This window comes from Gadus morhua, chromosome 17 (genome assembly GCF_902167405.1).
Source record: "Gadus morhua chromosome 17, gadMor3.0, whole genome shotgun sequence".
NCBI classification, from domain to species: domain Eukaryota; kingdom Metazoa; phylum Chordata; class Actinopteri; order Gadiformes; family Gadidae; genus Gadus; species Gadus morhua.
This window is the reverse complement of record NC_044064.1, coordinates 8,991,610-9,006,836: the sequence shown is the minus strand read 5'-3', so window position 1 is coordinate 9,006,836 and position 15,227 is coordinate 8,991,610. Positions and strand designations below refer to the sequence as shown.

The window sequence follows — 15,227 nt, the reverse complement described above, 5'->3', positions numbered from 1 at the left end:
ATTGATGAACGGCTGTGTGTTTATCTTTGAACATTATCTCCATGCTGATGTGAATCATCTCTCTCTCTCTCTCTCCCCCCCCCTCCCTCCGATCTCTCTCTGTCCCTACATATCTCTTTCCCTCTCTCTATCCCCCTCCACCCCTCCCTTCCATCTCTCACTCCATCTCTTTCTCTCATCTTGCTTTTGTAGAAAAATCCCCTATTGTGATTGATAACTGAATACAGCAAAGGTAAATCAAGGCGGTGAACATTTGGGTAAGATAAAGTTGGGGGAGGGGAACGCAAACGAGATAGGGAAAGAGATTGATCATAGGAAGCGACACTCTTAACGCACACCTATAAACACATGCGCTTACACAATCATTGGTTGTGTGCGTGCATGATTGAACAGCTGGTGCACCAAGACAACCGTGATCATGAGACACAAATGTGTGTGTGTGTGTGTGTGTGTGTGTGTGTGTGTGTGTGTGTGTGTGTGTGTGTGTGTGTGTGTGTGTGTGTGTGTGTGTGTGTGTGTGTGTGTGTGTGTGTGTGTGTGTGTGTGTGTGTGTGTGTGTGTGTGTGTGCGCGCGCGCGCGTTGGGGTAATCCAAAGGTCTCCAGAGAGAGGCAGGCACCCTTCTATTTGTCTCAATCTGAATATAATCAGAGACAAGGACGGTCAGCTCTGTGCACATGCACACAAACACGTGCAACCCATGCAGTCCTCGCACATGACCATAAATAACTGGGTGCAAATTGCCTTCTCCCTGATGTGTTTTCTGTGGCAGCACTTTGCATGTGGTCTGATGTAGTGTTCACTACCCCTGCAGCCAAACCCAGCACATCAGACCTAGCATACGTACACAACGATAAAGGATAGGGATGCAGGGATGTGAACACACATGCAGGTGCTACTGTGGGCATGCATCTACAGCCCAAAACAACCCATGCATCTACGGCCCAAAACAACGCAGGCATTTTCCCAGGTAGAACTTTTGATGACATTGTATTTATTGAAATGCCTGGTAAGAACAATATGATTAATGTTAAGAACACTGCACAGGACTTTTTGTTCCGAAGACGACATGGGATCGTCAAAAGCTCATTAACGTGTAATTAGGATTTATTTTTGTGTGTGTGTGTGAGGCAACGAGATGCTGGACGAGGCAAGGAAAAGAGAGAGACTAGCTTATTCTCACTCAACCAGAAAGCAACTGGGTGAACTTCATACACATGTGCAGTGTGAACAGAGCATGCACACATACTGCAATGCACCATGCTGGCTCCTCATGACATTTCAAAGCAGGGGAGGCGACGACTAAAAGGTTTATTCTTCTTAGTCAAAGGCATTCAGGATAGGCTGTGTGTTAAGAGGGAAACACATTGTAGACGCCGAGAAGCTAGTGTAATTACCACCACGCTCTGGGAAAATAGGGGGAGAAGCAACTCAAATTACCGTCTGATGGTTTATCTGATAAAGACGACATCATGATATACTTTCCTACTTGTGATGGCTTTATTTTAATTGGAACAGTTTCTATGTTTTTGTTCTATTTGCGCCTTTCAACGCATACATTTCATCGTGCCACACTGTATCAGAGGAACCATAGACTCTTTCTCAAGGGTTTATTAGAAACTCCATAACTTTAGGAGAACTGTGTTCAGTGAAGGAGACGTTCACAGCATGAAAGCTCAGTTACTATGGCCACTACTTTTCATTTGCGCTTTTGGAGGGGTCAACGCAAACAATGCCGATTCGCCTTTCCAATACCGGTTTAAATGGGCCTAGCTGTGCCACTCGACCCCCGAGATGGACCACGTCCGCGGGGGGGCCGAAGCGAGCGCCCCGCCTCCAAGCGGGCTGCAGTCACGTCAGCCCTGGTTGCTGATTGGATCGCTGAGTACTATAAAAGCACAATGAACTGTGCGTTCTTGTATCTGCAATGCATTGACATGCACGCCGAGTGCGGCTAGAGTCCTCGGTAGCTTGATTAGGTATTATTTGTACGCATCAAGGATTTTGTGTTGCACTCCAGGAAATGTGTGAAGCATTGTCCAATGTGTACACAAGACTCATCTGACTAATCTCTGGGCTCAATGAGCTATGAGATTAGATTAGCTATAGATTAGGGAAGCAACAAAGGGGGGATATTGAACGTCAGACGGAATTCATCGTCAAGGAAACCACACAAAACAGGAAATGTCACAAAATAGGCTATAGAAGTTAGTGTGTCGTGTGTGTCATCTATTTAAGATAAGCGCATCATCAGATGAGGACACCCCTTCGAGGCCAGTGTAGTATCATGGAGAGATGCCGTTAGTTAGCCTGTGTATTATGTAAATGTAAATGGACTGCATTTATATAGCCCTTTTTCTAACCATTGGCCACCCAAAGCGCTTTACAATATTGCGTCACATTCACCATTCACGCACACATTCACACAGAGATGGCGGAGTCAACCATGCAAGGCGACAGCCAGCTCGTCGGGAGCTAACAGTCAGGGTTTAGGTGCCTTGCTCAGGGACACCTCGACACTCAGCTAGGAGGAGCCGGGGATCGAACCAACAACCTTCTGGTTACCAGCCTCTCTACCTCCTGAGCTACTGCCGCCCACAGGGGGAGTGCATGATATACTATCTATAAAGCACAATCAAACTAGGTGACAACCTCTCTCACAGTCAATTCAGATAACGTTATGAAGGAACTGGTCAGTGGATTGCGCATCTTGCAGCCGGACACCGGGAATCAAACCCAGTACCTCTTCGGCCTGGGAGCCATGAGCAATGTAACCGCAAAAAAAGCAGTCCTGGCCCCCTATTGCTCTGTTAATTTGTGCCAGGCTTCCTAAGAGAGAGAGAGGTGGATATAAGCCCTGGCTCAATACCTAGAGGGGGTGTTCCAGACATGTGCTGGGCATCCATGGACCCACCGCCTAAACTGGCCGGGCAGTGGACTCTGTGTGGAGGGGGGCGGCGTGGATCAGCACACGGGAAAGCTGCCAGGGCCCTTCTAATGCTGATTTCTTGCTGTTGTCTTTACCTGAACTGCGATTTTCGTAAATAGCCACACACACACACACACACACACACACACACACACACACACACACACACACACACACACACACACACACTCCCATACACAAACGCACCCACACACAAACGCACACACATTGAGACACACGCACGCGCGTGCGCATATGCAGACACGCACGCACACACGCAAGCATATGCAGACACACGCACACAAACACACCCTGTGCAGATCCACCGCTATACCTCTCCCTTTACTGCCCACGGGGGTCCCATTCATCATGTGAGGGAGCAGAGAAGGCCTTTGATGTACTGCTGGAGTGGTGCTGGAGCCCTTTCACAGGGAATAGTTACTTTACTCCCCTGTTCCTGCTGTTGTTTGGTCGAAGGCCGCCGGTGTTGTTTTCCGTTAGGTCTTCACATTAATTAGAGCAGCTTTGCTGCCTGCTTTTTAGGCTCTGTTTGGTTTGTTGTTGTCCTAGTGGCCTGGTCCCGTTTCATACATCTTCTCCCCGTGAAGTTTGTTCTTTAATTTGGTTGATTAGGAAATTAATGACTGGTGTGTGTGTGTGTGTGTGTGTGTGTGTGTGTGTGTATGCATGCGTGTGTGGAACTTAACTTCTCAGCGCTTGAGTTTGAAGGGGACGACTAATGATGTCGCACCGTCGTCCCACTGAGCCTGCCAGCCCCGTGGCAAAGGTCTTTATCCCCGTCCCATTCTCCCATTGTGCTGCGGGCCCTGACCCCTCTCCCCTCGCCCTATCACGCTCGGCCTTTTGTGTGCCATCCTCCACGGCTATTCTTTCCTCCTATCCCCCCCGGCCCGAATCGATTTTCCCTCTCCCCCCGCAGCTACCCTCGGACCTCTCCAGGTCCCTACGGTCCTGGTCCGATAGCAGCCATTGTGGTTGCTCTGGAACCCCAGCCCCCCCCAGGACCCCGTAAAACAGCCCACGGGCTGGAAATGCGGTCTATTGCAATCAGATTGCAGAACAAAACCCGCATCAAAGTCAGCACGGAGGGGACAAAACACTTTGTGTGTCCGTTAAGAAATTTGTGAAATGCTTTTTTCATAGAGGGATTCAAGAGTCGTGATTTAATCAGGTTGTTTGTTTCCTTTGCAGTGCACGAAAAATCATGGTGCAGTTTACTATCACACGTCAAACGGAAGACTCCAGGTTTAGGGTACCCTGGAGTACCCTAGGGTGGGATAGGAATCGGACCCTATTGGCATTCAAAGGTCTAATATCTGCAATGCAAATGTCCGATTCCAGGTTGAAGCCTAGTGTCCGACGTGTTTGACCAGGCTTGATGTGCAATGAAAAACACAAAAATATTCCTGCCGTTTTTAAAATCTCAACCAGTAGTGATGACTCATCAAAACCCGAGCCGTCGTGCCATAATGGACGCCTACGTTTACCTCCGGGGCCCCCAGGTGTCACCTACAGCCCCCCCCCCCCCCCCCCCCCCCCCCCCCCCCCCCCCCCCCATGCTCACCTCAGGTGCCCGCGAGGTGAGTGGGACGTGACCAGCCCACCAATGCGCCTCGGTTCAGCCCAGATTCCCGGGGCTAAACCTATGAATTTTTAATGTTCCCGCCCCGCCGCCAGCAGCCTGTGGATCCGTCCTGCGTTCCGCCTCATCCTAAACCCCCCGCTCCCCCTCTCTTGATGTTGCCAGGGTTTTTTTTTGGTGGGAAGAGTCAATCAGACACCAGATGATTCCCCCGGTTGGACGTCGCTCTCAGACGTGGCTCCTCTAGCCTGCTGTGCTCGTGTGGTCTGTGGCGGGCGTGTGTGTCGTGACCTTTTATAGAAAGTGACCTGTGTTCGCATTTTCGGGGGGGGGAGGAGGGAACTCGACCCCGCTTCGTGACTCTCGCTGCGTTCGCTCACTTTACGCCCAGCGTCCGATGGCGCCGTCCCTCGCATCTGTATCCCGCCGTAGGGTGTGTCTGAAGAAACATCTGCCAAGCTGTCTGACTTGACGGTCTCTCCTTCTGCTCTGCGTTTCACTGCATGCTGCCGTGCATGTCATGAAGAAGGCCGAAGCTAAATTGCTAACATCTAGCTTGTGGGCTGGAAGGCTGACCCCTACTGGTCGAGTGTGTGTGTGTGTGTGTGTGTGTGTTGTGTAAACGGTGTGTGTGACATGGATGTATGATCATAAGTGTGGTTGAAAATAGATTGTCGCGTTAGAGTCTAGACCAAGAGGGCATGGCTGGGTGTCACAAAGTGTTTCATCCGGCTGATATCTGTCACGTTAGTCATATGTCGATAGGAGGAAAAGCCCGAACTGTCACACAAACATCTCTTCATTTTTGTGCGATGGAGTGTGGTGGAGTGTAAAAACGGCCCGACCGATTCCTCCACTATATGACGACGATAGCGGCGGCCAAAGAAATGGAATCGGGGGCCCTGTCCCCCCCGGCCACACTGCGAACAGCTCTCCTCCTACTCTGTCCCGAGTGGACAGGAAAGCATTTCTATTGAGTCATTGATTTTGATTCAAGTGGGAGAGAGAGGAGGGCGGAGGAAAGCAACTTCAAAGCAAACAAAATGCTTCAATTACGTGGCCTGCCGGGCGTTTTTTATTTTTTTCCCGCCACTCCCAGTTAGCAGAGGAATGTTCTCTGAGGCCCGCTAGCTGTCACTGCTGATGGCTACTGCTGTTTCAGCACCACGGACAGCACCAACTCTACACCATGTCCAATGTTGGTTTGCTATATGTTGCTCTACGTCTCCTAAACTAGAAAAATATAACTCATAGCCAGGGGGAGAATTCGCACCCACCGAGAACATCCCTCAATAAGTGAGTGAAACATCTCATTTGCGCTCAAACTTTACTTCCGTAATAGTGTGACGTCAGACTGTGCAGTGGGCGGGGCTGAAGTGCAGAAGTCCCACCACCAGGCTACCGACTGTTTAAAACTTCTTGCGGGGGTGCAGACACAGCCACCAAGCGTTCGACCAATCGCAACCGAGTGGGCGTGTTGACCAATCACAGCAGAGGAGGGAGGGGGGCCTTAAAGCAACATGATACAAAACAGAGCGTTTTTGAAAGACACTGAAATTGGTTTTGCGGAATTGAACGGTGTGAGAATAATAAGGGGCATTTTTAACATGCAAGGCATGTAAACCTATTCTAGTAGTACCCCAAATGCAATTATTAACCCTAAAATAGCATGACATGGGATCTTCAACACGTACGTAAGCCTGCTTTGAGTGCCCCCGTTTCACCACCAGAGGTGATCGTCTGATTGGACAAACCCACCTGTGATGTCACTAGAGTCTACCCAACGTCAAGCCTCGTGGCAAAATCGTGGCCCTGTAAGGATGCTTCCTTGGAACACGGTTTTATTTATGGTTTTATTAAAATGTGTCGTGCTATGAATAATGTTGTTTTTATTAAATTCAGGGGGGAAAAAAACAACGCTGGTATTTCCGATAGTTTGTGCATTCATGCATACGATATGCTTTATGTGTGGTTGAATTTATGATTTTGTAATGGTTGGGACTGCACACCCCAAAAAATCTGTAACGCACACACACACACACCGACACAGGCGAATGCCAGCAATCCGTTGAGGATCAGTCCCGTCAAATAGACAATTTTGGTCTCAATCTATCACGCTGTGGGCTGTGGATGTAAATTTAATGCGGGGGTGCTGTAGGACTCGGTGGGGGTGGAAATGGTTCCAGGCCAGGATCTGGCCGCTGAAATCGAAAAAACAAATGTCGTCCTGCCATGGCCCCGATGCAGAGTTCCGCTCCGACTTTTGGGATTTCAGTGGTCCAACCGTCCCTCCCCCATCCCTCCCCCCAACCCTCACCCGTTTCCCTGCAGGGGATGAGTTGAGATTTTCAGCACAGATTACAGCCTTGCAGTGTAGATGTAGCCGTGACCGAGCTATTGTGAAGGACTGTTATCTTCATCTTTTGCATCTTTGCAAAACATTTCATGGGGAGGACAGAGAGAGGAAGATGGAGAAAGGGAGGGAGGGTGTGTGAGAGCGAGAGAGGGGAGTTGAGGGTTATATAGTACTACATATCTATTATAATAGAGAGATGGGAGAGAAAGATGGAAAGAAAAAATGGGAAATAAGGGGAGAGAGGGTAGAAAAGGGGGAGAGAGAGAGAGAGAGAGAGAGAGAGAGAGAGAGAGAGAGGAAGCCGGATGGGGAGATATATATGGGGAGAGAGAGGCAGAGAGATAGTGGCTGAGAGATAAATAGAGGGGGGGCCAAACGGAGAACTGCAGACGGAAAGTCATTCCAGCATTGTCATTGTCCAGTTGTTATTTTTTATTATTACACGGGTCTTTTCAACCTTCCGTTCACTTGCATGGGCACTTCACAACTTCCGGCGGTCAATTATTTTTGGGTAATTCATTGGCAACGGATGAATAATGACCGCTGTCAAGGTAAACAAAAGGACTTTTTGCCTTTGGTATCACTCCGCACGTAGTCCGGTAACTTGTCAATGTAATAAGCGGGACATGTATGAACCCAAGCGAAAAATAAGCCCCTTCATGGCGAAGCAAGACACCTCCGCTGCACGTCGGTGTCCTGTTCGCCCTGTCGGGGCTTATTTTCTCGATAATGACCGGCGTTCTATACATTATCCCTTACATATCCAACTCTATTTCTCCTATCCATTCTGCCTCCGGCACGACCTCGGCGAGGCCGCCACAAGGCGCCAGTTCCCAGGGACGGACGCAGAGGCAGTCGAACCGCTCAGAGTCCCGGGTAGCCGAGCGGGGCGGGGCGGGATGGGGGGAGGGGGGGGTGCGGAGGGGGGGTGCGGAGAACGCAGCGGAGGAAAGGATTGGGGATGGATGAGGAGAGAGCGCAGTATCGCCCGTACCTCTGCATTCGGAGGCAGGGTTTCGGATGCCGGTGTCAGTCAATGTCAAACCAATCTTGACATTCTTCTCTTCCCGACAGAGGACCACATTCACCACGATGGCATGTGCACACAGAAACACACAAGGTCCATGTGTGACCTTCACCAAAAGCCATTACCGGAAATCTGAGCTTTGACGTCCAACTGTTTGCGCGCGTATGTGCGTGTGCACATGCGCGTGTGTGTGGTTAGGTGTGTATCTATGCGCTACACTATCTACACTATGGCTGTGTCCCGAACAAAGAGGGGAGGGGGAGAAAGGCAGAGAGACGGACAGACAGAGAGAGGCAGAGACAGACAGATCCAGAGAAGGAGACAGACGGTGGGAGAGAGGGATTGATTTATAATGGCTGTGAGTAGAGGTAAATGTAAGAGCAGCTCTATGTTGAACCGTCAGCAGGCCTTGGCACAGCGCTGTGGGGAAGATTGATGGTTCTCCACCTCTGATACTTTATTGAGTTAAAGCACCGGTATTAGAAACGGCCCTCTGAACGGATTGGTTCAGCAGCCGGCCGATATAACTTGTCATTCTCGGCTCCCTAACGGCTTGGCATGTCGTGCGTCGGCGTTGGATCGAAGTCGACGTTTACATGTACTCATTTATTCAGCCGCCTTTGTTCAAAGTGGTTTGCAGGTTAGACCAGGGACGTGGGAAGTCGGTCCGAGTCGGGGGTGCTGAGAGGAATAATATCTATATGATGACGTCATAATAAAGATTCAAGATTCAAGAAAATCGATAAATCAATAAATGCGGCGCGACACTCATGGTTTTCGTATTAATATGGCCAGCAACATTTTACACCAGTTTTAGAATGTTTTACACTACAACAAACATGTTTAACATCTACATGCTTAATGTCAGAGCAGCATAGTAGCCTACCAGATTCAGCTATGGACAGATCACACACAGAATGCAGGTTTATTTCTAATCAGAAGACGATTTATTATTGACATAGTCACAGCTATGCTATACGGGTAGCAAGTTAACAGAACGAGGCACTTGAACTTAACTATAGCGCGCGCGCGCGCGCGCGCGCGCGCACACACACACACACACACACACACACACACACTACTATGTTTTTGCTGCAATGACTGAGGTGTCAAAGCCTAGGAATTCTACTTTTTATAACTAACGTAACAATAGAGAAGTTCAACGTTAAAATAAATGAATACGGTTTCATTTCCAGAACGCCTTTGGCTGGCAGGGCTCTTCACCAACAGAGTTAGTGGGTGGTGCCACAGGTGAGGGATTAATCAAACATAGGATCGACCGGAGGGGGGTTAGCATTGCTGCAGTCTTTTTCTCCGCTACATAGCTGCTCTGAACTCCCCCCCCCTCACGGGTGGTGGCCGGGAGTCGGCTGTCTGGCTGCTTTTTTGAAGTTTGGTTTTCTTGGGGCCAGTATTTAAAAAATCTGAAATTCGCTTCTCATGTTGCAACTTGGCTCTATCGATCTTTTGCGCATTGCGTGTGCTGCGTTGTGTGTCATACGTCAGCCTACACGGACAATGTTCGAAAATGAAATAATGATATGATAAATATATAAAGGGGCGGTTGTCAATAATTTAATGATAATCATCTTGTATGATAAAGTTTTACTCCAAAAAAATAAGCATTGATTTGTTCAGAAAAAATTTTACACCTGCAGTTACAGGGAGGGGGGGGGGGCTGCTGCAGCACCCTCAGCACCCCCCCTTCCCGCGTCCCTGGGTTAGGCCACGAACAATCAAAGTGTCTGATCAAAGGAAGAATAGTTGTGAAATGAAATATGATCGCTGCATGGGCGAGTTTAGTGTTGTGAAATAACTGTTGAGTAGCAATACAGGAAGCAAAAGAACAACTGTTGAGTAGCAATACAGGAAGCAAAAGAACAGTGATGGATAATTCGTTTTTTGGGGTAATCGGTGGTGGTTGGTGCATGACAACAATTCAATTCAAGTCATTTTTATTTTTATAGCCCTTAATAACCATTAAAGCCTCAACGGTCTTAACAGGACAAATATTTATGACAGCAGGTCATAACAACACGGTACGGTGTTAATGGATGAATCCGTTAATGGAGGACACAGGGCTTAGAACAGAGAGGTACACTCAGAACCCTTAGTCGGTGGATGAGATGTTCCCGGGGGAGATGTGGAGACAGTGGGGGGGCCGTTTTGAGTTGGGGAGGCTCGGTAGTTGGATCATCTGGCTCGGAAGCAACTAGTTAAATCCTTGGCAGGAACGTGACAGGTCACCTCAAATATGTTATATAAAGTGCCAAAACACACTATGGTGGGATTAAAATTTAAACTGCCGCAGCTTCTATGAATTTTCTTACTGTCTCTCAAGCGATTTATTCTGTCCTCTAAAATCCCATTCCCCTCTAAACCCTCTCAAATCAATGTAATATGGGAGAAAATTGTAGGGTACAGTAGAGAATTTGTAAGAAGATCTCTCTATGTCTGTCTGTCTGTCTGTCTGTCTGTCTGTCTGTCTGTCTGTCTGTCTGTCTGTCTGTCTGTCTGTGTCTCTCTCTCTCTTTCTGTCAATCTTTTCCTCTATCCTTCTCTCTCTCTGTCTGTCTTTCTGTGTGTCTTTCTCTTTCGTCTGTCTGTCGGTCGGTCTGTCTGTCTTTCTGTGTGTTTAAGCGTCTCTGTCTCTCTCCCTCTGTATCTTTTGCTGTTTCCCTCTCTGTGTCCATGTCTCTCTCCCTCCTTCCCTGGTTTTTTACAAATACATGTGAAACTAGTTGGACAGTGAATGTTTCTCCACTGCTTCGAGCGTTATATATTTGAGCCAATATTCAGTAATAAATCACTTTATATTCTGTTCCCAGCTCCTCCCGCAAAACCAGACCAATGGGCTTGGTTCTGCATGTCCAAGCGCAATGTGAAGTCACCTCGCTATGTAATCACCAGCTTAGCCGCTCTGCCCAGTGTGTGCGTGTGTGCGTGTGTGCGTGTGTGTGTGTGTGTGTGTGTGTGTGTGTGTGTGTGTGTGTGTGTGCTGTGCCAGTTACACACAGTGTACCATTGGGTCTTCTTCGTGTGTCTCTAATTCCCTATCAGTGATTTTAAACTCTTGTACATTTCTCTACACTTTCTAGGCAAAGTCTGTTTATTGTCTTTTTCACTACCTCCTCCTCCTCCTCCTCCTCCTCCATCCTTTTCACTCGTCCTCCTCCTCTTCTTCTCCTGTTCGCCAAGCTCTTCACTCCCACTCACTCGGCTGTCAAGAATCCATCTTGATTGTGATGAAAGAAATAAATAATAATATAAAGGAACATCATTCATTGCTCCTGGTGCACCCTCTCATGTGCACTGCCGCACAGCTCCTGTGAGTCTCGCTCTCTGTGCTCTATGCTGCCTTGGTGTTGGTCTGAACAACCAATTTTCACCCGCAGTGTCCATGCACACTTGCATTTAGCCTCCCTCTCTCACTCACTTACTCACCCTCTCTCTGTCTCTCACTCACTCACCCTCTCTCACATTCTCTTTCACATTTTCTCTATCTCTCTCTCTCTCTCTCTGTCGCTCGCTCACTCGCACCATCTTTCACAGCGCTAATATTGAGCTCTGTGTGTGCCTATACTTCCAATTATTGAGCTCATGGATGATGTGTGTGTGTGACACAGATAGTCATCGCACTTCAATGTGTCAACATGTGTTTTATCCATATAAATGTACCGTGTGTGTGCGTATGTCAATCCTCCATCGTTCCATTTATGAAGCTTGGGAACGCTGTGTGTGTTTCTGTCACGGCCCGTCAATATCATCTTATCTGTGTGTGCTTGTGTTGGAGAGAGAGATGTGCGTGTGTGTGTGTGTGTGTGTGTGTGTGTGTGTGTGTGTGTGTGTGTGTGTGTGTGTGTGTGTGTGTGTGTGTGTGTGTGTGTGTGTGTGTGTGTGTTCTATATGTGTTTGTGTGTGTGTGTGTGAGAGAGAGAGAGATTTTTGTGGGTATGTGTGTTTAGGAGAGAGATGTGTTTGGGAGAGGGAGGTGAATTTTTGTGTGTGTGTGTGTGTGCTTCCATAAAGGTAAGCGTCTTTTTTAGTGAGAGTATTCTCGGCTCAGGGAGATGTTGTCCAACCAATCACAGCGGCCTCCCCTGGGGGCGGGGTCTCTCCATCCGGTGTGTTGACGCTTTAAAGGGGCCTGTTTGATCCCTGCTGATCCACCGCCGTGTTTCACTATCTCCATTACTGGTTAATAGCAGATCTTGGAGGGGAGGAAACCACGCCGCCATGTTGGATTAGGGTGTAATCTCCAGATAAACATATCTGTGCTTCACCTGTTTATCTGTGTTTTCCTTCTTGTGTATCCCCCCCCCCCCCCTGCATTTTTCATCGTGTCTATATTCTCCCTTTCTTACCATCTTTCTCTCTCTATTTTTCTCTCTGTCATCCTTCACCTCGCTCTTTCTCTCCTCTCTCTTACTCAGCCTAAGTCTTTATCCCTTCTCTCCTTCTCCCCTCTCTTAGACTCTTGTGGTCTTGCTCCTGTCTTTTTCCCCCTTTTTCTATAACTTTCCCTTTCTGTCTTACCCTTGTCTTTCTTCCCCTCATCCCTGCACACACCGTTACCCTTCCTCCCCCTGCCTTCTCTCCCTTCGGTTCTGTCTGTCTGTCTGTCTGTCTGTCTGTCTGTCTGTCTGTCTGTCTGTCTGTCTGTCTGTCTGTCTGTCTGCCCTACTGTCTGTCTGTCTGCCCTACTGTCTGTCTGTCTGTCTGTGTCTGTACTGCCAAACTCCTGAGCATCAGTTCCTGTGTTAAATTTAAACTGCTATCATACCTTCTTAGACGGATACACGGCACAATCCAGGAAAAAATATATAATTATTATATAAATATATATAATAATATAGATTTATAATACTTTCAAGAAAAGCTCCTTCAAGAATTGCCTCTATCATCCGTCTAGTGCACACATGCACACTATTGAGCCCGCACATAATTAATTAGCTTGATTACATTTTTATAGAACAACAATTCCACAACAATTCCAACAGAATCTGGCAATTAAATTCATAAATCAGTTCTGCCAACTTACTTATTTTTGTTTCTCAGCATGCTTGTGTCTGTGTGTGAGCGACATGTGCGTGTGTGTTTGTGTGTACATCTGTGTTTGCGTTGTTGATGGTAATTTTGAGGAGCACAAAGTAAGATTGGAATCGTAAACGGATTATATAGTCTTGCGTCTGTTAGCTCGGATGCTTATGTCTTGGCTGAGAAGCTGCTTTCAGCTTCGTTATCTCTTAGCTTTACTTGACTTACAATGGTGTGTGTGTGTGTGTGTGTGTGTGTGTGTGTGTGTGTGTGTGTGTGTGTGTGTGTGTGTGTGTGTGTGTGTGTGTGTGTGTTCTTACAATGCTGTTCTCACCACTGTCTTCCTTTATTCGAAAATCAATATTTTGATTTGTGGTTGTATGCTTGCGTGTGGTTAATTAATGGCCTCTCCCCTCTCTCTCCCCCCGTGCAGACCAACATCCCCTTCCTGCAGAATGTTCTCTCCAACACCCAGTTCCTCCACGCCACAGTGGACACCCAGTTCATCGACGAGAACCAGGAGCTCTTCAACCTCAAGCCCACGCAGAACCGCGCCCAAAAGCTGCTGCACTACCTTGGTCAGTGTGCACGCGCATGTACACACAAATAATAAATATACATAATATTATATAAAACTTAAATTTAAACATAATGTTGTATGCTCTTTCCCTCTCACACACTGGAGAAGAATCATTGGAGAAGTATTCAAAATTAAAAGGGGGGCCACAGAGAGAACCGCTGAGATTATTGTGGCGCCATCGTCACGGAAACGGACAAAAGCAGTTTCAGGGAGTGAAAGGCATATATATCGCTAACCTTGAGTACTAGCAGACCTCCATTTAAAGAATGAAAAGAAACATTTCGCTCTGGCGGAAAACCTTTTTGAGTGGTTTATGATTCATGTCAGCAAGTACATCAAATTACCTCAGACTTTTACTCTGAAGTCTGTATTGGGTTAGAATATTTCAATCATGTCAGTATGTGTTTCAGCAAATGACTTTTAATGTAATTTCGGATTGGGTTCTTTGAATTCTTCTTTTACAATATTCCTCGTTCATTTCCTTCAAGCGTTGATAATGCTAGAAAAAAATAAGAAATGGATTACATGGATTAAATGTCATATCAATGATTTCATAAGCTTTAGTTTGCATTTGCATTGACAAACCGAAAAAATGACACGGTACTAAACAAATGGAATTATAAGTTTGATGTTATGTGTAATGCATAACATCATAACAATGGTTCTGTTTGTGATCCCGCAGGTCATGTGATGGTGAACGGACCGACCACACCCCTTCCCGTGAAGGCCAAGCCCTCGGCCATCGACCCCGTCATCCCTCCCGTTTCCATGGGTGCGTACCGTCAGACGGGCAGCCTCATCGCCCTCTTCCTATTCTATTAAGACTCTCCGAAGGCTCACACTCATGAAAACATAGAGGGCAGCGGTCCGTGTGGAAAACGGCACGGCTACTGGTTTGACAGGTTTCGCTGCGATTTCTACAATGTGTTACTGTTTGAGGAATCGATTAGAAAGGGGATTCCCGAGGCTCAGAGGCTGAAGCCGTCCCCTGGAGAACCCAACCCACCTAGGCAAAATTTGCATCGTAGTGTATTTTATCCCGCGGACATGAGCGACACCTCGTCCCATCTCTGCTTCGGCCCACCCATCCCGTCTTTCATCCCTCTCCTTTCCATAACCGCACTGCTCCAATAGCCATATATGTATATCTATATCTCGTGAGTCTCATAGCATAATTGCATTCAGCCAAATTGTGCTATCTAACCTCACTCTACTCTCTTAATGCTGCCGATTCACTGCGCCTCATTGGCTATATCATAAACCAATCGGAGTGCTTTTTACGTTCCATAATCACGGTCAATTGAGTCATCTATTTGACACAGGCATATCTTGCGGTAAATACAAGATAAACCTTAAAGGGTCACTGTGTAGGAATTGTATTTTCATTCAAACAAAGAGTGCTCTCTAGCTCCTCACTTTTCCAAACCGGTGTTACTACCTGGTTGCAACTACGGTAATGGCCAATTTCCACCGGAACCGTCACGGCAGTGAATATAGGCTATTCCACTGGAGACGGCACCGGCACGGAACGGAACCGTCCCCAAACCGGCTATTCGTTTGTGATACTTGCCTCTTCTCTTCTATTCTAGGTTGGCGGTTCGCAGCCGTGTCTCAGAGCACGTCTACAGCCAATCAGTTTGCTTTTGCTCATGGAAATTCAAGCGATCGACCCCTATGCAATTCACAGGGTATTGTG

At 47.5% G+C, this 15,227-nt stretch overlaps 1 protein-coding gene across 2 annotated transcripts in view; it reads left to right on the top strand.

Annotated features, from left to right (window-relative positions):
- LOC115529545 (pyruvate carboxylase, mitochondrial) overlaps positions 1-15,227 on the top strand; it is a 268,651-nt gene that overhangs the window by 186,980 nt on the left and 66,444 nt on the right. For both annotated transcript variants that reach the window (XR_003973581.1, XM_030338305.1), the window contains exons 13-14: positions 13,385-13,529; positions 14,214-14,303. Coding sequence is in view for 1 of the 2 variants with exons in the window: in XM_030338305.1 (XP_030194165.1) it covers positions 13,385-13,529; positions 14,214-14,303 (235 nt within the window). In the remaining variant the exon portion in view is untranslated. The remainder of the gene's footprint in view (positions 1-13,384; positions 13,530-14,213; positions 14,304-15,227) is intronic.